General features: G+C 52.6%; 1 protein-coding gene across 1 annotated transcript in view; it reads right to left on the bottom strand.

Annotated features, from left to right (window-relative positions):
- Positions 1 to 8,754: 8,754 nt before the first annotated feature.
- The window catches only part of SLC9A1 (solute carrier family 9 member A1), a 54,082-nt gene continuing 40,140 nt past the window's right edge, over positions 8,755 to 22,696 (bottom strand). Inside the window, exons 3-12 of the mRNA XM_064589705.1 lie at positions 22,182 to 22,432; positions 21,033 to 21,250; positions 19,630 to 19,832; positions 18,024 to 18,113; positions 17,482 to 17,552; positions 17,193 to 17,366; positions 16,864 to 16,978; positions 16,596 to 16,697; positions 15,256 to 15,328; positions 8,755 to 14,613 (exon numbers count right to left, since the gene is read on the bottom strand). Of these exons, the coding sequence (XP_064445775.1) occupies positions 14,276 to 14,613; positions 15,256 to 15,328; positions 16,596 to 16,697; positions 16,864 to 16,978; positions 17,193 to 17,366; positions 17,482 to 17,552; positions 18,024 to 18,113; positions 19,630 to 19,832; positions 21,033 to 21,250; positions 22,182 to 22,432 (1,635 nt within the window). The 3' untranslated portion in view covers positions 8,755 to 14,275. The remainder of the gene's footprint in view (positions 14,614 to 15,255; positions 15,329 to 16,595; positions 16,698 to 16,863; positions 16,979 to 17,192; positions 17,367 to 17,481; positions 17,553 to 18,023; positions 18,114 to 19,629; positions 19,833 to 21,032; positions 21,251 to 22,181; positions 22,433 to 22,696) is intronic.

Raw genomic sequence — 22,696 nt, 5'->3', positions numbered from 1 at the left:
CAAACAAATCCAAAGTCCCTGTGTATCCAGTGGGCAAATGACCTCCAGAGCTTGGCTTCCATCTCTCACTTCACTTAGATTTTGCCTGGTTATTCATTATCAGCTTGTCTGCTCTTTTTAGGAAGATGTTTTGAGGAAGATGCTTGCCAGAAACCTCATTTCCAAAGACTTATGTAAAATTGGTAAACTGATTATAGTACATAAAAATTGGCTATAACAGGTAATGTTCAAATAAGGGGAATTATTAAATTATGATTTCACCTATGACAATCACCATGTTTGTTTTCTAAAATACCCACTATGGTAAAGACTGCTGCATGTCCACCAAAACCTCTTCTCTCCTTCTTTGGCATTTAGTACAGTTATCTAGCTGCCCAGGTAGCAGCTGCATTTCCCCCGTGTGGCTGAGTGAGCCTTTATCATGGGCAACTGTCGACACATGTGAACAGAAGTGATGTGCGGCACCTCTGAACACACACCTTGAAATTTCAGCTGCTTTCTCTTTCATGTCCGTTACCCTCCCTCGGGGCTGAACGTGGACCCTGTTTTGACAATGAAGATGAAGACAACACCTTGGGCGATGTCAGAGCAACAAGACGGAAGGGACCTGGTCACTGAACGGCTGCCGGGAGCACAGTGGCCCCAACAATCTGGACCACTTATCTCAGGATTGTTACGTGAAAAAAAAAATCCTGTGAAGTCTGTGTATTTGGCGATATCTTTGTTACAGCACGTTAGCCTTCTCTTAACGATACACGCCTGCTTAATAATGCTCGCGTCACACGGAGGTGTCTAAGTCACTAAACTCAGTTCCCATTAACTTCCTTCAAATTTATTTCTCTTTGGATCTCTTCTAGATTCTATGGTTCCTTATTATAATCACGTCCCTGCAAATATGAACTCCTTAGCCCCTCTTTCACTTCGTCTTGCTTACTTGGCAAAAGCCATCTTAGTACCTGTGCTCGAATTTCTACAACGAGGCTGACTGGTTTCCTATTCTCAAACATCCAATGAACCCAACATGGAAAATTCTGCTGTTTTTCTAATAAGAACGAATTCCTTCTTCTCCACTCTCTTGAGATGATTATTGCATTCCTTTTCCTTTTTCCTCAGATTCCCTACCTCCTTTCCTAGATAGATTCTCATTGGGCAACCTTGCCTCACTCTTTACTCAGACAATTAAAGCCCTCTCTCACACCGACACAGTTTCATCTTCCACCAACTATGTATGCAAACCCACCTGCTTGGGCACGCTCCAGACAAGCTGCCCCTGCTTCTCCCCAGGGCGTTTGACTCTGAATCTTTACCCCTTTTACTTTCTCAAAGTGTTTCCTTCCCTACTGGGTCATTTCCCAACAGCGTAGAACCATCCCTAATATCTCCCATCTTCCTCAATAAAACAAAACAGACATCTGTATTGGTTTTCTATTCCACACACCCACACACATCCCCAAACTCAGTGGCTTAGAACAACACAGACTGTGCCACGGTTTCTGTGGGTCAGAAGTCCAGCATGCTTTCGTTGGGCCCTCTGCCCAGAAGTCCAGCATGCTTTTGTTGGGCTCTCTGCCCAGGGTCTCACCAGGCTGAAAACAAAGTGTTGGGCAAGGCTGTGATCTCTTCTGAGGCTCGGGCTCCTCTTCCAGGCTCACTAGTTGGTGGCAGAATTCAGCTCCTTGCAGTAGTAGGGCTGAGGTGCCCACTTTCTTCTGTCACCTGGGAGTCATTCTCAGCTCCTAGCAGCCACCAGCTCTTCTCTGCCATGTGGCCCTCTTCACAGCATGGCAGTTTGCTTCTTCAAGGCCAGGAGTAGAATCTCTTTCTTTTAAGGACTCACCTGATTAGGTCAGGCCCACCAGGATACTCTGCCTTATGATTAACTCCAAGTCAACCAATTAGGGACTTTAATTGTATCTGCAAAATCCTTCACCTTTGCCATATAATGTAACCTAATCACAGGTGTGATGTTCCATGATAGTTTCTGCCCACATTCAAGGGGAGGGGATTATACAAGGCATGAACACCAGGAGGCAGGAATCTCGGGGGCCATCTTAGAATTCTGCCTTTCACAGAAGCCCTTGACTTTTACCTCCTGCAGTTACTGCCTCAATCCCCTCTCCCTAACACGACGAACTTAAAAGTGCAGTCTAGACTCGATGTGTCCCATCCACTCCTCAACCCCCTCCAATCTGGCTTCATTTATTGAGATTTCCCTTGTCAGGCTACTGGTTTCCATCTTGCCAAATCCAATAAGCATTTCCTTTTGAATTTTTTCTTTCTTTTACTTTTTTTATTATGGAAAATTTCACACGTAAGTAAAATAGAACAATACAATGAATGTCCATGAACTCAAACACTCATCTCCAACTGACATCGGTGTGTGGTTAGTGTTCTATCTCTGCCCTACCACTTCTTTCTCTTCTATTCTTCTGGTCATTTTAAATCAAATCCAAGTTATTTATACCATTCGTAAATAAATCAGTACTTCAGTATGGATTTCTAAGACAATGACTTTTTTTTTTTAAAGATTTTATTTTTAAGTAAGCTCTACACCCAACATGGGGCTTGAACTCACAACTCCAAGATCAAGGCTTGCATGCTCCACCGACTGAGCAGCCAGGTGCTCCTAAGACAATGACTTTTATTTTATTTAATTAATTAATTAATTTATATATTTATTTAGAGAGAGTGAGTGGGGAGGGGCAGAGGGAGAGGGAGAGAGAGACTCCCAAGCAGGCTCCATGATCCCTGAGATCATGACCTGAGCCAAAATCAAGAGTCAGAGACTTAACCAACTGAGCCACCCAGGTGCCCCAACAATGACTTTTAAAATATGAGCCCAGTAGCATTGTCAATATGAAGATAACAATAATTCCTCAATGTTACCTAATACATCATCACATTTCCCTCCACAAATGTCTTTTTGCAGCAGGTTGGTTTGAATCAAGATCAAAACAAGAGCCATTCACTGTGTTTTTTTTTCATTCATTGTATTTGGTTGATCTAGTCCTTACATTTCATTTAATCTACAATAATCCTCTTTTTACTTTTTAGTTTTAGTTTTTAGTTTTTGGTCTTGCCACTTATTTTTTGAAGACGTGTGCTCATTGTTCCAGAATTCCCCACCTGCTGGATTTGGCTGCTTGAATCCCTGTGGTGGTGTCACAGTTCTTCTGCCCGATGGGCAGATAATAGAAAAGGTTCTATTATCATCAGACTCACGGTCCCAGCCGCATTCAACGCTGCTGCCCATTTTCTCCTCCTTGAGATATTCTCCTTTTGATGATACCATGTGCTCCTGACCTTCCTTCCAAGTCTCTGGCCCGTCCTCTTCAGTCTTGCACAGTTTGCTCTCTTCCACCCAAACTGGAAACACTAGTGGTTCCGCGGGCCCCTGGCGGTGGGCCCTCGGCCCTTCTCTACCCACCCGCTCTCCCTAGGTTAGTTCATCTGGTTCTGTGGCTTTTAATGCCATGTAGATACTGTAAGACACACACCATTTCATCTCTAGCCCAGCCCCTTCTGAGCTCCAGATCATCTCTGTGAAGACTTACTTGATAGGTCCCCTCAGCTCTCCCACCAGCATCTCAAGCTCAGCCCGTGAACAGCACCCCCCGCCCCCACAGCCACTGGAACCTGGATGCTGGAGTTTTCCTTGATTCCTGCCTTACTCTCACGTCTTCTATGCGGCCCATCAGGGTCTGTCATTAGTCCTCTAAATGACACACGTCCACATCAGCACTGTCTGTACCTTAGTCCCAGCCACTGTCACCTTGACCTGGGATGCTGGTCCAGTCTCCTTACTTTCTTCTTCCACTCCAGACCCCCTTCAATCAATTCTCCACATGGCCCCAAGTCATCCTTTCAAAGCACACATCAGATAATATAACTACCCTGCCTAAATCATGGGACTTGAAATAGAATAGAATAGAAATAGAATCACTCCCTGCTCTCCTGTGCTTTTCTCCCTTCTCTCCAGCCACAAAAGGCCTTCTCCTGGGTCCTCAGAAATGTCAGGTTCCTGCCCATCTCTCTGATCGAACATTCTCTGTATGACTCATCACAGCTGGTGCCTTCTTTCCCTTCAGCTGCAGCTTACACGGGACCCCCTCAGAGAGCCTTTCGGGTCCCCCTGGATCTGAAGGACTCCCCCCATTATTCTCTTTGTCTCCTTCAGTGCACTGAGCACACATACATGGATGTGTGCGCATGTCTCGTGTCCATCTGCTCCACCAGACCACGGTCTGTCTCGCCTTTGCAAGAGTGGTGAGCTTTCATACGACTGGGCCGACAGCTACGCGGCCAGGCTCCCAGAACCCTCCCCAGCAGCGGCAGAATGCTGGGTGCTGCAGAGATTAACTAGGCAGAATGTGAACTCCAGGGCCGGTGGCAAGATGTTTTAATGTCACTTTTAAAACACGGACATAAAATGTATACATAGTAATATGCACGGATCCTAAGTAACAACACTCTGATCAAGCTCAGGAATATTTCTCTCACCCCAGAAATTCCCTCTTGCCCCCTTTCAGTCAACCCCCGGACTCACAGCAAACACTGCTGGTAGCTGCATTTTCTTTTTTAAGATTTACAAAAATATTTTTAGTAATCTCTACACCCATTGTGGGGCTTGAACTCACAACCCTGAGATCAAGAGTCGCATGCCCCACCCACTAAGCCTGCCAGGCGCCCTGGTGGCTGGATTTGCAGACGCTGTCCAGGCAAGGTCGGTGGACTGTTTTTATAACATCCCAGCCAGTCCCCATGTCTTGGGCCCCAGTGAGGCCCATTTCTAATACCAGTGTGCTAACTGGTACAGCCTCTGGGGTTGATGGGAAATAAAAGAAGCTAAGCTCTGGTGGTGGCCAGGATGAGAGAATTGCCCTGCTGGGCACTGGGGCCGAGAACCTTCACCCTCACCCCTCTCGGTGTGAATTCCCTCAGAGCAACTGTCTGCTCCCGGAGCTGAGCTTAAACTAACAGACATCTAACATCACACAGTTGGTGCTCAAATTCGGACGCTATAGCAGAGAAGGACCAGCAGAACAGGCCAGGCACCGGGGATATTTGTGGGCTGGCTTGCGGGCCGGAATGGCCAGCCAGTGGGCCCCGGACGGGTGGTCTGCTGGAGCCGAGAGTCTGGTTGACATCCTGTGGGCCACACGGCCAGTCCAGCAGACATAGACCGCATTCGAGCACAATCTTCTCTCACCACCTGCCACCTCGTTTCGGAGCCACCTCTGACCCGCCCTTCCCCCTTTCCTGATGCAGGGTCATCTCAGGGGCTTCTCTGAGACGTGGAAGGAGAAACAGTTCCAGAGATGCATGATCAAGGCTGCCTATTTCTCTCTCTCTCTGCAGCCCCCCAGACTTTCCACCTTCCAGGAGTCCAGCGATTCCTGGTCCTGGGTTCAATTCTTGTGGGTCCCCCTTCCTGAAGTCCCTCTCCATTCTTCCCCTGAGCACACAGTTCGGCCTGTAGTGGGTCCTCAAAAAATGTTCCTTGATGGAAAATTGCTTTCCTGGCTCTCACATGATCTTTTTATTGAGCTTATGATGTGGGTAGAAATTAGGAAGACTCTGTGACAGATGGGGAAATGAAGCTGAGGGTGGGTGTCTACCCCACCAGCCTGCTGGTGCTTACAGGACAGGGGTCTGTGCCCTCCCTTCACACCAACACACACACACACACGCACGCACGCACGCACGCAAGCCTGCACACTCTGGGCCTACCTGCTGAATTGCATGGGGGCAGCTAAGCCTTGGTCTCTCTGTAAAATGGGGCATCGTGTCAGATGCTCACTCTACAGGCTCACTCTTCACCTTTCTCCATTCTGCACTGGTCAGTGGAAGCTGACTATCCCAAGGCCGCAGCTCTCACCAGGTTCTGGAACCTTCTCTTGTTCCCCAGGTGGCAAAGGCTTCTTGCTGCTGCTAGCCCTGAGTGCTACCAGCCTTTCTTGGCCCCTTCAACTCTGCCCACCACTTTGTAAAAGTCTCTTCCTCAAACCCTTTTCAATTACGCCCTTTGAATATGCGATCTGTTTCCATCCAGGGCCCTGATGGCTACAAGAATTGATATCAGAATGGCCCTGGGAAACAGATCCTTGGTGCTGACGTCTGAAATTGGGTGGCTCCCACATCGTGATTGGCGCTTGAGCAGCCTCCTTGACAGGGGTAATGGGCATCAGCAATCTGCGGTACCCCCCGTGACAGTAGTGATTACAGCCTGGAGTGGCCTTCTGACTCTCCATCTGATGGCCCTAGGAAATGTACACAAAGGAAAAAAACAGATTGAAAGCCTTAAACTGGGCTACGCTGGGGGGAAAAATTTCTCATATTTGCCTGGAGGCAATGAGAGGTGATGGGGTGCGTTCTGAGGAAAATCAACATCCCTCGTGAGGCAACTTCCCCCAAATGAAGTCACTGAATGACTTTTATGCTAGGAAAGGCTGGTTTCCTCAGACCGAAAGCAGGGCATTCTGCCCTCACCAACAGGGAAGATTCAGGGTGTGTTGGGTTCTCCTTAGCAGAAGATACTTGGGGGTGGCACATTTCATTGGCTCTGCAACCCTGGGACTTTGACAGTGAGGGCCTGGGCTTGGTCCTCCGCCTGCACTGTCACTACCAGAGAGCAGATTCCTTCAGGGTCACCCTGGGGGCTTCCTGGATTTCCTCTCTTGCATGGAGTCGTGAGTTCAAGGCTTTCAATCCATTCTTAGCCCCAGTGGGTCCAAGGAACCACAGACCCTGTGTCTGTAAATTAACTGGAAGAATCCCCCCACTAGTTTCCTGACTCAACGAGGCTCTGAGGGATGGAAAGGCCAAATGGAAGCCCCTGAACTGCAATGTCACCACCATCAGAGGAGCCAACCAAAGGCAATACTGTATTCCTCAGGGAATTTCAGAAATTAGTGCCGCCATCAAAGATCTGAACTATGCAGAGATTATCATTCCTCTCAAGCCTCAGTTTACCTCACTTACTTGGCTGATGCTAAAACCTGTTGGGTCTTGGGGAATGGCTCTAGATTAGGTAGGATGTCAATTGCAGCTGTGGTTCTACACATGAATTTTTTTACTGGAACAAGTCAGCACAGCTCCTAGTCTGATGTACATCTTTGACCCAAGACGCGTTCTTTTCTATTCCACTAAGTAAAGATCATCGGAAATCATCTGCCTTTGTATAGCAGAGACAGCAGTACGTCTTCCCTCTATTACTTCAGGGTTTTGTCTATTCTGCGGGTTTCTGTCATAACATGGTCCAAAGTGACAACCATCATCTTGATATAGTTCAGAACACTATGCTGGTTCATTATATTGATGAGATTTTGGTAATTGGGCCTAGTGAGCAGGAGATTGGGAGCACTTTAGATTCTTGGTAGAACATATGTATGCCAACGGGTGATAAATCGCACAAAAATTCAGAGGCACGTCATGTCAGTGAAATTCCTAGGCAATCTGGTGGTCTGGGGCATGTCAAGATATCTCCTATAAAACAAAAGACAAGTTGCTGAACCTTATACTGCCCCCTGCAAAGAAAGAGGCAAAATGTTTGATGGGGTTCTGGATTTTCGAGGCAACATATATCCCACTGGGCTGTGCTATTCTACCCATTTACTGAGAAACCTGGAAGACTGAACATTTCGAGTGAGGCCTACAGCAACATAAGACCACAGAGCAAGCTGCCCTGGAAGTGGCAGTTGGCAGTTGGCAGTGACAATGGCGAAAAAGTTGCTGTGTAGACAAGCTCCAACAGGAAAGTTGCAGGACAGTTACAGACCCTTAGGGTTTTAGGTTAATTCATACTCTCTTCTGCCAATAACTATTCTCCATTTAAAAACAGCTCCTGGGGGCACCTGGGTGGCTCAGTCGTTAAGCGGCTGCCTTGGGCTCAGGTCATGATCCCAGGGTCCTGGGATCGAGCCCCCCATCGGGCTCCCTGCTCAGAGGGAAGCCTGCTTCTCCCTCTCCCACGCCCACTCCCCCTGCTTGTGTTCCCTCTCTCCTGTGTCTCTCTCTGTCAAATAAATAAAAGCTTTAAAAAAAAATAAAAAAAATAAAAACAGCTCCTGGCTCCCAACTGGACATGGTGGAGACTGGAGGCCTGACTGTGGACACCAAGTGACCCATGCCACCAGAACTGGATATTATCTGATCCCGCTAATCATAAAATTGGACATGCATGGTAGCATTCTATCATTAAATGGCATATATGAAATCAGGTCTGAGCAAGTCCAGAAGGCACAGGGAAATTGCATGAGCAGGTGGTTCAAATTCCCATGGTACCTCCTCTTATTGCTTCACTGCTTCTCCCTCAAGTTGGGGGAGAAAACACAGACACGATTTCCAAGTGAGTCTGCGTGGTATGTAAGCACCAGCCACAAGTGGACAACTGCTGCATTAAAGCCACACTCAGGGTGTCTCTACGAGACATCGATGAAGGGATAAAGCTCTTAGAGCATCAGGGTAGAACTTCGGGTTATATCGGCTGTCCATTCTGCGTGGAAGGAGGGATGGCGATCAGTGACGAACAAGTTTGCTGGCTGGTCAGAAACCCGAAAATGACAAGACTGGGAGATTGGCGGTGAGGTCTAAGGGAGAAATATATGGATGGACTTCTTGAAATGGGCACAGGTGGTGAAGCTATTTCTGACCCACACAAATGCCCTGCGAGAGCATCCATTATGAAGAAAGCTGTCAATAATCAGGCGGATGAGACCCATTCTGTAGATGTCAACTTCTTTTCCCAGCTACCTCGGTTCTTGCTCAATGGGCCCACATAGAGTGGCCATGGTGGCAGGGATGGGGGCTATTCATAGTAAGGTAGGCAGAATAATGACATCCCAAAGATGTTCTAATTCTTGGAATCTGTGAATACATTTTATATGGCAAAGGTGAATTAAGGTAGCAGATAGAATTAAGGTTGCTGAACAGCTGATTGTAAAACTAGGGAGAGTATCCTGCATTATCTGGATGGGCCCAATGTAATCACAAGGGTCTTTAAATGTGGAAGGAGGAGGTAGTCTGTGTCAGGGTGGTATAATGTGGGAAAGGATTGGCCATGACCAATTTTGAAGATGGAAGGAGGGCACCTGCTAAGGAATGCAGGTAGCCTCTAGAAGCAAGAACAATAGATTCTCCTCTAGAGACTTCAGAAAGGAATGCAGCTTTGCTGACACCTTGGTTTCAGCCCAGTAAGGCTTATGTCAAGCTTCTGACTTCCAGAACTGTAAGATAATAAATTTGTGTTGTTTGAAGTTATTAAATGTGTGGTAATTTATTACAGCAGCTATAGAAAACTAATGCACATAGGCTCAACATATTTCCCTCACCTAATCTGATGGGCAATTGGCACTGCTGAGCACCCTGGCTGCCCACAGCAAAGACCAAGCTGAGTTTCCTATGTGGCACCATTCCCTGGGTCAATGGTTCTCAAAGTGTAAACTAGGAACCCCTGGGGGTTCCCCAATAGTCTTTTAGGAGTTCTGTGAGGTCAAATCTACCTTCATATTACTACTAAGGCATTCTTTGTCTATTTCATTGTCATTCTTTCATGAGTGTATATAGGAATTTTCCAGAGGGCTGACATACATACAACAGACTAAATGCTGAAGCAGATTTGAGAATCTAGCTGTCTTGCATTGAGCCAAATATCTTTCAAGATTGGCAAAAATGTTGAGTAAGGCTGCTCTCTTCACAGTTGTTTTGAAAGTTATTTTTCATTCAAAACTTTACATTTGTATTAACATGTAATAGATATATTCATTTTAAATGACTATTTTAAAGCTTAATTTCCTGGGGACACCTGGGTGGCTCAGTCAGTTAAGCATCTGCCTTTGGCTCAGGTCACGATCCCAGGGTCCTGGGACCGAATCCTGCATTGGGCTCCTTGCTCAGCGGGGAGCCTGCTTCTCTCTCTGCCTGCCACTCCCCTTGCTTACATGCTCTCTGACAAATAAATTTTAAAAAATCTTTAAAGCTTAATTTCTCATCCAGCAAAATAAATATAACCACCACAAAGGCCCTTTATAATTTTTAAGAGTACAATTTTTCAATAATTTTTAAGAATGTGAAGGATTTCTGAGACCAAAACCTTGAGAACCACTGTTCTAGGGGGACCATCTACCTACCCATTGGTGGGTCGATTACACTAACCCCTTCTTTTATGAAGGGAAAAGTTACTTACTAGCTCATGGTAATAAACATATATTTCTGATACGCACTTCCTTTCCCTGCCTGCAAGGCTTCAGCCAGCACCATCGTCTCTGGACTTTCCAGAATGCCTTATTCATCACTATGCTATCCCACACATTGCCTAATTTCATTCTATGGTGAGGGGCATACAGCAATGATCTTAATGCATTGGACTTACAATGTGCCCTGTCGCTCAGAAGCAGTTGAATGGATAGAATAGTGTTACAGCACCAGCTGGGAGATACTACTGTGCAATGTGAGGTGGACGGGCAGGATGCAGTCCATGCTTTAAATCAGTGGTCAATATCTGGTTCCACCTCTCATAGCCAGAACACAGAGGCCCAGGGACCAAGTGGTAGGGATGGGAGTGGCTCTGCTCAATATTATTCCGAATAACTTCCTGGGGGAATTTTTGCTTTCCATCCTCTCAACTTTGTGTTCAGTGGGCCTGGAGGAATACTTCCTCCAGGGAACACATATGTGCTTCCTTTAAATTGGAAGTAGAGTCTTCCCTTGGGTCATTTTGAGCTCTGTATGTTACTTAACCTAAAGTCAGAGAGGGGGTCAACTGTACCAGATAGTGTGATTAATCTAGATTACTAGAAGGAAAATGGGGGATGGGCAGGAAGGCAACATCTGGAATCCAGAAGATTTACTGGGTGCCTCTTGGATCTCCCATGTCCAATAATGACCGTCAACGGGAAACTTGGCAACCCAACGAACCTAAGACCAAGAAGAAAACCTGAATTGCACAGGAATAAAGGCTTAGGACAACCCACCAGGTAAAGAGCCCAACCAGCCAGAGAGCTGGCAGCTGGTAAGAGGGGCATAGAAGGGGGTGGAAGGAGGATGCCATCGAGTGCTGAACTAAGCATTGTGACCAGCTGCAGAAGGGGTTCCTTGGTGGGTTTCTGTTGTTTTCTGCACCCCACCCCTCATCTTACTGAAAGAGCCTGGTGATGACATTTTAAGTTAAAGGGTATGACTGAAGCACGACAAGAATATGGTGTCTGACAAGGAGGTGGTGGCTGATGAGACTGGTTTTCCTGTTGGGGATGAGCTTTCCTTCCATTTAAAAAAAAATTGAGCTGAGGGCGCCTGGGTGGCTCAGTTGGTTAAGCGACTGCCTTCGGCTCAGGTCATGATCCTGGAGTCCCGGGATCGAGTCCCGCATCGGGCTCCCTGCTCGGCAGGGAGTCTGCTTCTCCCTCTGACCCTCCTCCCTCTCATGCTCTCTGTCTCTCATTCTCTCTCTCAAAATAAATAAATTAAAAAAATCTTTAAAAAAAAAAATTGAGCTGAAAGGCACATAACCTAAAATGAGCTATGTTGAAGTGAACCATCCAGAGCACTTTGTACCTTCACAATGTTGTGCACCCATCACCACAAACTATTTTCAAAACTTTTCATCACCCCAAGCAGAAATTCTGGAATCATTAAGCAATAGGGACATGAGTTTTTCATCTGAAGGATGGGTGGATGGTGTAGGGGCAAAAGGAACAGCCCTGCTCAGATATCCTGTCCCCTAAATCCACTCTCCCCTTGCTCCATTTACTGCAAGGCTGACCTCTGTGGGCCAAACTCAGTGAAGTCATTCGGAGGCCTTCCTTTCTGGCTTTCAGATGGGTTTGGCCAAGGGGAGGCACCAGTAGGGCAGCTCCCTTCCTCTTGCTCTTCAGGTGGAGGGGTTATAACAGCTTCACTGTGGTGTGAGCCCCCTGGGCCCCATGCCTGCTAGGTTCCCTTCACCCTGCCCACACCTCTGTAAAGAATCCTTTAGTTGAAGGCTCTTCCATATTGCTTTGAATGTACCATCTTTTCTTGTTGGGGCACTGGCTGATACAGGAATGGATGCTATGGTCCTTCCTGACAGGCCTTTTGGCACTGACCACTCCAGACTCCCGGTCTGAGCAAAAGAGACGCTTTCCCCGGGCAGCCCAGGTTCCAGGGGTGCCCGGGATGTGTGCCAAGGCCCCACTGCCCTCTGGTGGTCAGCTCCTGGAAATGCACCTCAGGGATCCAACCTCCACTGAACTGAGCCCACTGGACCCGGCACTGTGCCGACCCTTACACACCTGAGCACTTTCATCCACGCTTTACAGGTGACAGAACCTTCCCGTTGCCCTTCCTATAAACCAAAATTTAACCGAGGACCGCTAGGTCCTATCTTTGCCTCCCTTCCTGTCACCCTCTGACCCAGCCAAACGGGCCTTTTCTCAGATCCTAGGGTCTTTGCCAGGGCAGCTCCTGATTAGAACATTCAGGAACTCCCTGACACCTTCTTCACCTGGTAACCTCAGCTCATTCTCTAGTCCTTTCCTAAGATGACTCAGGACAGTCCTCCTTGTCCCCCCCTCCCCCCCCATCGCCAGGCTGCCTCCCTGAGAGGCTGAAGGCACCCGAGGGCAGGGAGCGCCCTGCACTGCTCACTGCTCTATCTGGTGCCTGGCACACAGTAAGGACCACGCCCGCAGCTGACGGGGATTCGGTGTTTCTTGTGCCAGCCACTGAGCTAAGTACCCCCAGGCCACCCTCCTTCCCGAAGTCCTGGTCCCTAGGAAGCAGCCCTCAACTCTACAAAAACTCACACTGCTTTATTAGAATATGAAAAAGATCCGGTTTCTTCCGTGTGGGCGGCAGAACCACAGCAGCTGTGGCGGCTTTGAACCTGGTTGTCCACGTCACCCTTGCGTGGTGAACTCCTGCCCAAAACAGGACTTGCATGGAGAGGAGAGGGACAGAGGGGCACCCACTGCCCAGTCGGCTGGGAAGAGGGACACTCTGACTATTGCACAATCCTGGGGAAGGACAGACACCAACGGGCCTGGGCCTGGCCATGGTGGCAGTGGAGGCAGGAGTGTGTGCCTGGGAGCAAAGGCCTCTGGGGGCCCAGGACTCTGCCCACCCACCAGTCCTGGTGGGGTGGGAGATGCTCGGAGAGGCCTTCTCCCCTAAGGACTGGGCTCCACAGCAAGCTGGGTGCGGTGCATGTAAGAGGTCCAGGGGCCAAGGGGGTGGAGAGGGATGAGAGAAAGAACAGGCCAGCAGGAACTGGAGGTCAGGCCCAAGAGCATAGAAGGTGCTGGGGAGCCCAGCATCAGCGAGTTAGAGAATCATGAATTGGAGTGGAAGAGGTCACTTCTAAAATCATAGCCTTGGGGCCACAGTTAAGAGCCCAGAGGACCAACCTGGGGGAGTATTGGGCAGACAGGCACAGACGAGGAGGGGTAATTCTCTGGAGTAGGAGGGCTAGAGCTCTGGTAAGCCAGGGGTTTTCAAAATGTTTTAAAAACAGGAATGCCCTCTGTGCAAATTGAATGGAGTGTGAGCAAACAAAACAGATAAAAAGGCAGCACTTTCTGGAGCCCCTGACAGTCCCACCCCTGACAGTCGCCCCTGGAGGGTCCAGTGGTCCCCACTGGAGCAGTCTGGAAAGCAAAGTCACATCACTGTCCAAAGCGCCCCAGCTCCAGTCGGAGAAGCTCAGAGACACCCTCAGCCTGCAGCTCTGAGTAACACAGGTCAGGGGGGCTGGCCAGGGTGACAGAGTTGGCAGGAAGAGGGTGGGCCTGCCGGGTGTCACTGATCCCTACCCCAGTCAGATACCTGGTCCCCCAGTCTTTCCGCTGTTAATGTAGGGCCCGGCCTAGGCCAAGAAAGGTCTTGGCTCCTTCCCTTTCCAGGTGGGACCAAGGCTGAGCCAGAGGCTTTTTGGTTAGGAACTAAGATTGGTCTGAATGAGGTTGATGGAGTAGGGACTAGGCCTCTGAGGGCTGGGAATCTCGAGGCCCTCGGCTGGGTTTGGGAGAGAGCCTGAATCGGGAAGGGGCAGGATCTGCCTCACAGCCCAACAGTTCTGCCAAATGGATTGGGAAGGCAGTTCTGCTGGGAGGGAGGGTGCTTCCCAGGAGGCAGGGGGAAGCCGTGCTGCAGTGGGGGCTGTGGGCCCAGCTGCCATGCGGTCAGGGGAGGGGCAGGGCCAATCCAGGTCAGGAAGGACAAAGGGAGCCCCCAGCTCCCCCAGCAGCCCCTGCTCTGGTGGGAGAGTCTGTGGTGGGACGGGCACTGCCCACTGACCCCAGCGCTACGGCCCCTTGGGGATGAAAGGCTCTCCCTCCCCAGGCTCGGGGTGGGGACCTGGGTCACTGAGGCAGCGCTGTATCCTCTGGGAGCTGGGGCTGTCACTGGGCACAGGGGTGAAGACATCATCTGTTCCTGGGGAAGAGAGCTCCTTGGTCCGCATCACAATGCCCCCATCGTCATCCTCGTCCTCCTCCGCCACCCTGGCTGGGTCCCGGTTCAGCCCCAAGACCTTGCCCTTCAGCTCCTCATTCACCAGGTCCACAGACTCGGGCGACTGCGGGGAGGCTGGGTCGATGGTGATAACCGGCAAGTCGGCCTTCGGCTCATAGGCCAGCGGGTCTGGGGACCAAGAGCAAAGGCACAAGCTGGCTTCTGCCCCTGAGCCCTGCCCGGCGTGTGCCAGCAATTCCCAGAGAGCCTTCCTGTGAGCGTGGTAGTGCTGCCATGTTTCAGGATTACTCCACGTGGGCTGGATGAGCCCTCATCAGCAGTTTCTCTTCCCCTCACACTGCGGTCCCAAAGGCAGGACTGCATTCCTCTCGGACCAGGGGCTCCCACAGGTGACCTTCCCCAGACCAAGAATTAGAGCCCCCTCCTGAGTCACCATCTGCCCCCAGGGCCCAGGCCTGGGAGAAGGCCTGCTACTGTCTCCCCCACATGCTGGATATCCCAATGGTGCAGACCCTTCTTGCCTCCCTGCCAGGCACCAAAGCCCTTCACAGGCCTCCCCATAAGCCCCACATGGAGCACCTCTGTCCCTGGGGAGGACAGCAGGGCCATGCTTCTGCCCCCTTGGGGGAAGCCCCAACTCCACCTGATGTAGAAGGAGCTCATGGCTTGGGAGGAGGTCAGAGGGAGAAGCCTGTCCTCCCCAGTGGCTCCCTGAGGCCCCTTCCTGTTGGGAGTCTCATCCTCAGGAGACAGTGGTACTGAGTGTTCAGCCTCCAGGCCCCTCTCCGGGCACCCTGTGCCCCGCCTTACCTGAGCCGATGCGGGCCCTCGACATGGTAGGTGAGTCCAGCTTGTGGGCCGGCACCGTCAGGTAGTTGTTGATCTGACAAAGACAGGACAGATGGGGGTGAGCACGGGCAGCCCCTCGGGATGGCGCCCAAGGCTGGTGGCCACGCCCTCCTTCGGCGTGTTCGGGACCGCGCCCCTCTGGTGGTTCCTCATTAGGCTCGTCGTCGTCTGCCTCTGTCAGTGCCAGCACTGAGGCCCCAGCTCAGGAGTTCCTGAAGGCTCAGCCCAGCCTCCGTCAAGCTCCAGACCCATAAAGTCAGCTCAGGAGTGGACACCTGGACCCCAAATGGCCCCCAGGTATCTCGATGCAATAGGCTGAAACTGAACCCAGATTCTTATCTTCCCTCAAGACCTTGTTCCATCCTTGGCATCCCCTACTGAACCACCACTCCCAACAGCCCAGAGCAGAAGGCTAGAGAATGACCTCTTTCCTCTTCCCGCAGCCCCACCTCAAATAGGTGACCAAGTCTTGCTACTCCCACTTCCTAAATGTCCCTCGAATGTACCCACTCCTTTCCACCCCCACTCTCCGCCACCACACTAATCCAGGCCACCCCCCCCCCACCCTTTCCCATGTCAGCCCCTTTCTCAGACCGCTTCGTGGTTCTCCATGCCCTTAGAATAAAGCCCAAAGCCTGACACCATTAACAAGCTTTCTGGAAAGCTGAGCCCTCTCAGTTTCTACCGAGGGCCATGTTCTGTGACTGGGAACATAGCCTGGGCCTTCCTCTGCCCACACTCCCTTCATCCTGGCCCTGTTCCTAAGCTTACCCTGACTGTCCCCCCCCCCCCCCCCCAATTCAGAGTGCTCTGGGCCCCTTGCACTTCCTGTCCTGCCTGGGCCACTGCATGAGCAGCTCTGCAAGGGAGGGACTGGGCCGACTCTCTGCTGGATCCACAGAGGCTACTCTGCTGTGCAGCAGTTAGAAACCGCTCACAAAAACGTTCCCAAGCAAACGATCGCATGCACACATGCCTTGCTTTGTGATGTGTGGCAGGTGCCTTTCCCCTGGGCTTTAGTTTTTTCGCTGGGAGACGAGGGGGTTAGAGCACGTGGATAGACTCAGATGCCTGAGGATGTGGTGAGCAGGCACTGGCCTCTTTGTTGCCCTGAGTGGGGAGGAGGCGGAGGAGGACGCAGCTTTCTGGAACCTGCCCTGGGGCTCAGTCTTGCAAACAAGCGGAGGCCAAAACAGCCACAGTGGCTCTCTCGCCAAAGGGGCCTGGTGGCGGGGGCACGGGGGCAGGGAGAACCCAGACTCCCCGGGAAGGGCAGGAGCCGGCTCCAGTCCCAGACCCACCTTCTGCTCCAGTTGCCGGGCCTTCTGTCTGCGGAGCAGCATCTGGTTCCAGGCCTCCTCGTAGGGGTCTGCCACCAGTGTGTGCCTGTTGTAGGACCGCAGCTGTCGGGGGAACAGCTGTCAGGCCCTGGAAGCTGGGCCGGGGGCCCACTGGGATGCCTGGCGGGGGGCAGGGTGGCTCTGCGCACAGGTGGGGCAAGGGTGAGCCAGGGCTGGAGCAGGGGGCCTCCTCTGCTGTAGGGGCACCGGGCACGAAGCAGCCCCTCACCCGCTGCCTGGTCTTCTGCAAGTTGTTCCTCAGGATTTTGCGGATCTCCTCCTCCTTGTCCTTGGACAGTGCTGGCAGGATGCGCTCGGCAGGCAGGGACTTGGGGTGGATGTTCCTGGACAACAGGGCACAGGTTAGGTCCCCAACAAAACTGTGACCCTGGGAAGTGACCCCAGGGATGGCCTGGGGGGGCAGTCCTCTGTGGCCCCGCAGCTCTCTCCCCTACCCTGCTCAGACAACAGATGGGCCTGCCCCCAGCCCTCCCCCTTGGTGCCGGTGGCCTGCCAGGCTGGTGGGAGGGGTCGGAAGCTGTCGCCAGCGGCACTCACTGCATGGAGACAGTGGAGACAGCAGAAGGGATCTTGCCCATGCCACCGCTCTCCACCAGCTCAATTGCCTGCTTCATCTCCATCTTGTGGTAGAAGGCGATGAGCTGGGGCTCCTTGGAGCGCTCCCCCGCTATCAGACACTTCTTCACGTATTTCTTGTTAAACCGGTTGAGCCTGGCGGGAGGAGGAGGAAGATGCATGGAACCAGCTCCTCAGGGTGGGGAGATGCCCAGGCCCAGGGAGACCCTCACCTGCCCCCCCCCACCTGCCCACCAGGCCTGCCACCTACTTGTCCTTCCAGTGGTGGTGGCCGTAATGGCCACAGATGTCCTCGATGCCTGTCAGAAGGTGGTCCAGGAACTGAAATGGGCCCAGGGCCAGGTCAAGCCTCACTGCTGGGCTCCTTCCCTACCAAGACTTCTGAATGGGCCCCCGCCTTCCCCCCTAGTGCAGCGCTGCTCAGCCCAGACTTGCAGTTTCAGGAGCAGCCAGGAGGTGGCACCAACATCTCACTCATCCTGAACCCGTGGCACCTCAAACCCCCTGCCACGGCCGGGCTGAGCCCCCTTCCCTGAATCCACCTGTGCCCAATGCCTGGGATTGGTTCCTACTAGAGGTAGAGATGGCATGACACCCCCTCCTAGGGCTCCTGGTTGCCCACACCACACCTGCCTACGAGCACCATCTGGCGACCTCAAGGGGCTGAAGGCCCACCCGGCACTGGGATAAGGGAGGAGGGAGCCGAGTGAAGCAACGGATGTGAGGCCTAGCTGCTCCCCAGCTCCCTGAGCCTTCTCCTGCAACCAAGGGCCAAGGCCCAGTTTCCAGTACCTGTGTGTGGATCTCCTCGTTGATAGAGCGCTTGGTTTCTTGCTTTTTCTTCACAGCCAACAGGTCTACCAGGGGCCGAATGGTCATGCCCTGGGGGGCAGGTGGGCATCAGGCACTCTAGGTCTGCTACCCTGGCAGGGAGGCCACGGAGCCTCCCCCCTCCCCCGCACCCCTCAGAGCCCCTGAAGCTGGGATGCCCTCTGCTCTGAGGTCCCCACTCTCCCAACCTCCATGTCAGCCCTTGTACAAAGGCAGGTCCTTAAGGCCTGCTTCTTTCTGAAGATACAGCCCCTCCAGCTGAATGACACACACCGGTCACCTAGCCTGGGCGAGGGGTCAGAGGGCCTGGGTTCTAATGTGGGCTCCTCCACAAATGTGCTTTGCAACCCCAGAGAAGTCAGGCCTGGCTGATAGGGAAAACCACTTCACAGGACTGCAACCGCCCAGCCTAGTAACAGCAGTAACAGCTAGTTTCATTGCATGCGTGCCCTGTGCCAGAGCCAGGGGTGATGTACTAGGTATTAGCTCTTGAATGCCCACACTGACCCTGAGAGGTAGGTTCTTCCACTGTCTCCATCTCACAGATGAGAGATTAAGTAACTTTCTAAGGTCTTACAGAAGTAGTAGTAAAGCTGGATTCAAACCCAGGCAAGGAGGCCCCTCCCTCAATGCTGACTTCACTGAAAATGGGCTTGGTAAGCCATTCATGTATACAACTGCCAAGTCAAGGTGATAAAATATTTTTGATGATGGGAACAGGGCAAAAGGGCAAAAGAGGCAGCCCCCTATCCTTAGAAGGGACAGAAGGTCAGTCTGGCCCCAGGAGGATGCCTCCACATGTTTTTCTTCTGAGAAGGCAATGCTGTTTCCCATCTAAAGCTTTGCCAAGATTTGCGCCTAGGAGAGACAGAAGGAATAGAGAAATGGAGGCCTGGACAGATTGTTTCTCACTTGCCCAAAGTCACAGGTCAGGTAAGGTGGAGCACTGACACCATCCAGGCTGGGTTTCCCTGGGGATTCTGAGGGGTGTGGGGGACTCTCTGCTAAGCCAGGGTCATTTAAATGCACAGAGATCACTGACCAGCAGCTGGAAGGACTCCGGGATCATCTAGGCCGGTGCCCTCACTTCGCAGATGGGGAACAGAGACCCAGAAACGGGAGGAGGGTCTTTCCCAAGGTCACACAAGAGCAGCAGAGCGTGGGCTGACTCCAGACCTCCTACTGCCCAGTTCAGCAACCTTTCCAGCTTCCCCCTCCTTTTGTGCTATTATTCCCATTTCACAGGCACAGAAACTGAGATCCTAAGACATTAAATCATTTCCCTGAAGCCTGGTACTTAGCACCACGGGCCTGCTGACTGCGCCCACTTCTGTCAACGCTGTCTGGATTTCTAAGTTAGGCAGCGTTCTGACTGGTCGCTCGTTATCACAACTTCCCTTTCACAATTAAGGAAACTGAGGACCAGAAAGGGGGAGAGGCTTGCCCAAGACTGCATAGCCAGTTATCGCTGGACTAGAACCCATGGCCCCCTCGCGGGTTGTGCGCTTCCTCTTTCCATTGGCAGGGTCAGGGTCCCCAGGCAGGGCTACTCCGCCCTGTCCAGCACCTGCACAAAGACAGTGAAGAAGATGACCGTGATGATGGCAGTGAGGAACAGGTCACACATGGGGAAGTGCTTCTTGTCCAGGAGGTAGCCCAGGGAGAAGGCGATGGCCCCTCGCAGGCCCCCATAAGCGATGATGAACTGGTCCTTGGGGGTCAGCTTCACAATTCGGAACTTGTTGATGAACCAGGTCAGGCCCAGCACCCCTGCCAGGAAGGGCAAGAAGAGCGTCAAGCTGTCCCCAGCCCCTTCTGGCTTCTGCACCCGCAACCGCTCTGCCTGGAGGCAGCCCCGCTACTGCGCCTGCCCAGCGAACTCATTTCCTGGGTCCCTCAGCCAAGAGCTGGGGGGATCCTTCAGGGGCTCTCCCAACCTGCATGTGCTCTAGAGACATCACAGAGGCCTCCAGTGGCTGGAAGTCAGAAGGGGGCTGGAAGAAGTGCTGAAACAAGACTGGCCACAAGTGGATATCCATCCATTATAATGGGTCCATGCGATCTACTTTTCCACATGCTTCAAATTTTCCATAATAAAAAGGTTTTTTTTAAAGGCAGAGACCGGGATTCAACCTCAACCCAAAGAACCAGAATCTCTGGAGGATGAGGCTCAGGACTAAAGGGATTTTCTTTTTTTTTTTTTTTAAAGATTTTATTTACTTATTCATGAGAAACAGAGGCAGAGGCAGAGGCAGAAGGAGAAGCAGGCTCCCCGCAGAACAGGGAGCCCGATGCGGGGCTCGATCTCAGGACCCTGGGATCATGACCTGAGCCGAAGGCAGACGCTTAATAAGTGAGCCACCCAGGCACCCCAGGACTAAAGGGATTTTCAAACGCTGTACCAAGTAGAGGTGATAGCCAGCCAGGCTCAGGGACCACAGACTCACTCCCGGAGAGGAGGTGAGATCCAGAGGGGTAAGTGACACAGTCGCTGAGGTGAGGTATGTCTGGAAAGCATAAGCAGAACCCAAGAACCCGAGGCCTGGTCCCTGTGTGTGGCCCGGGGCCAGCAGCATAGACGGGTCTGCAAGTGCTCAAGTCATCTGCGCCAGAGACAACGCAGAGAACATTCACAGACCCAGGCTCTGTGGCCCAAGGTCCCTGAGGCCCCTTGGTTCTCACACACCATGACTGTCTTCCCAGGGATCGCAGACTCCCTGTGAGACGTCACAAGACCCATCACAGCCTCAGCGCTGCAGAGAGGGGCAGGGAAGCTGCTGCCTGCCGCTGAGCTGGGAGCGGCCAGCAGCCCACCCGGCTGGGCCCCTTCACACGAGGCGCCCGCCCCCCCCACACACCCCCAGCCCAGTTCCTGCCTCCACATCACACACACACAAGCACGGGCACACGCACGCACACCGACGCGCACGCACGCACACACCTCTACCCGGCTCCAGCCCGGGACCTCACCCAGCACTCGGGCGATGAGGCAGAAGAGCAGGGTGCTGATGACAAAGGTCCAGTTCCAGTGGTGGGAGCCGGCCACAGTGGAGACGCCAAGGAAGATGAAAATGAGGGTCTCACTGACGCTGCTCCACATCTTCAGGAAATACTTGATGGTCGTGTGGGACTTGTGGGAGATGTTGGCCTCCACGTAGGGGCGCATCACCACTCCCGAGGCGATGAGTCTGGGGTCATGAAAGAGCAGAGGTCGGGGTTCAGGGGAGCTGCACCTTCCCAGAGCCCCTCCACTGCCATGGAGGCAGACAGGGGCCCATGTCCTGAGCTCCCTGACAGGTCAGAACCCGTTGCAGGACACAACTCGTCCAGCTCTGTCCTCTCACTCAACCCTTCAGGCGTGGGCACGTTTTTGCATTTTTCAGATGAGGAATCTGGGAGGTAGAGAGACAGATGCCTGTCCGCTGTCACCCTGCCAGTGAGCGGCAGAGCTAAGATGCAAACTAAGGTCTGCCCGACTCTAAAGCCCATGCCTCCCCCCACGGCCATGTTGCCTCCGTCTAACAGGAGTCAGTCACACACGTCCATGGCCTTGGTTTATTCCCCTGGGGCATGGTGTCTCTAACACATAGAGGTCCCCATAGGGAGCTCTCTTCCAAGCAGCTGCCCCAGCCCTCCCTGCCTGGCGTCCATACCTGGGCTCTGCTCCTGCTGGCCCGGCATCCTCAAAGTTACCCCGAATCCCCCAATCTGGCCTGGCCTCTGCACTTCCAGTATCTTCCCCTACTGGGCAAAACTTTGCACCTCACTGCCTCTCCACATTCCCTGGATTTCAAGACCCAGCTGAGGCCTCAGGACCTTCAGGACTCCTCATGGCAATGGAGGCCCCAGGCCTTCTTCCTGGGGCTGTGGAAGGGCACAGTGAATGTGAAAGCCTGTGGCCAGCTACAGCCAAGGAACTCCCTTTGAGGCAAAGGGAAGAAGTAGCAGGGCTGAGGCTTTCTAGGACTTTAAACTCAGTGCTTCCAGGGGCAGTCCCAGGAACTGGAGCCTGGTGCAGGAGTCTTGGGCTGGAGGCTGGGCCCTGGGGAACCCCCTCATGACCCTGCAAGCACAGGGAATCCAGGTTGGTGGCCTACCCCATGCTGCACCCAGACTCACGCCATGATGCCCGACAGGTGGAAGAGCTCAGCCGACAGGTAGGCCATGTAGCTGTAGAGGAAGACGAACAGCGGCTCGATGACGCGGATGTGGGCCGTGAATCGGGAGGTGAAGGCTGCAATGACCCCGTAGACCACGCCTACAAACACCCCACCCAGGGACACCACGAAGAAGCTCAGGAAGCCGAGGACGATGTCCACAATGCCCACTCGGTCATAGTTGGCAAACTCCTCAAAGAGGTGATACAGGACCTGGGGGGGGGGGGAAGGTGTAGGCTGGTTGGCAGGAGGGCAGAGCCCTGGACCACCCCCCCCGCCGTCTAGCTCCCTGGGGTCCACCTAGAGTGATCGCATGCCCTCCATTGAGGCCACATGGCCACAAGAGGAGGCCACCTGATAGCAGAAAAACCCTAGTGCCAAGCAGGTGGTCAAACCCACTGGCCCAGGGGCCGGAGGGCCTTGCTTCAGGCCTGCAGCGTGCTGTGCTGATTAAGAGCACACACTCCGAAGCCAAAC

Source organism: Mirounga angustirostris, unplaced genomic scaffold, assembly GCF_029215605.1.
Source record: "Mirounga angustirostris isolate CCGP_5_RB_7025 unplaced genomic scaffold, mMirAng1.0.hap1 SCAF_4, whole genome shotgun sequence".
NCBI lineage: Eukaryota > Metazoa > Chordata > Mammalia > Carnivora > Phocidae > Mirounga > Mirounga angustirostris.
The sequence above is the reverse complement of the archived record's forward strand: the minus strand, read 5'-3'. Positions and strand labels throughout refer to the sequence as shown.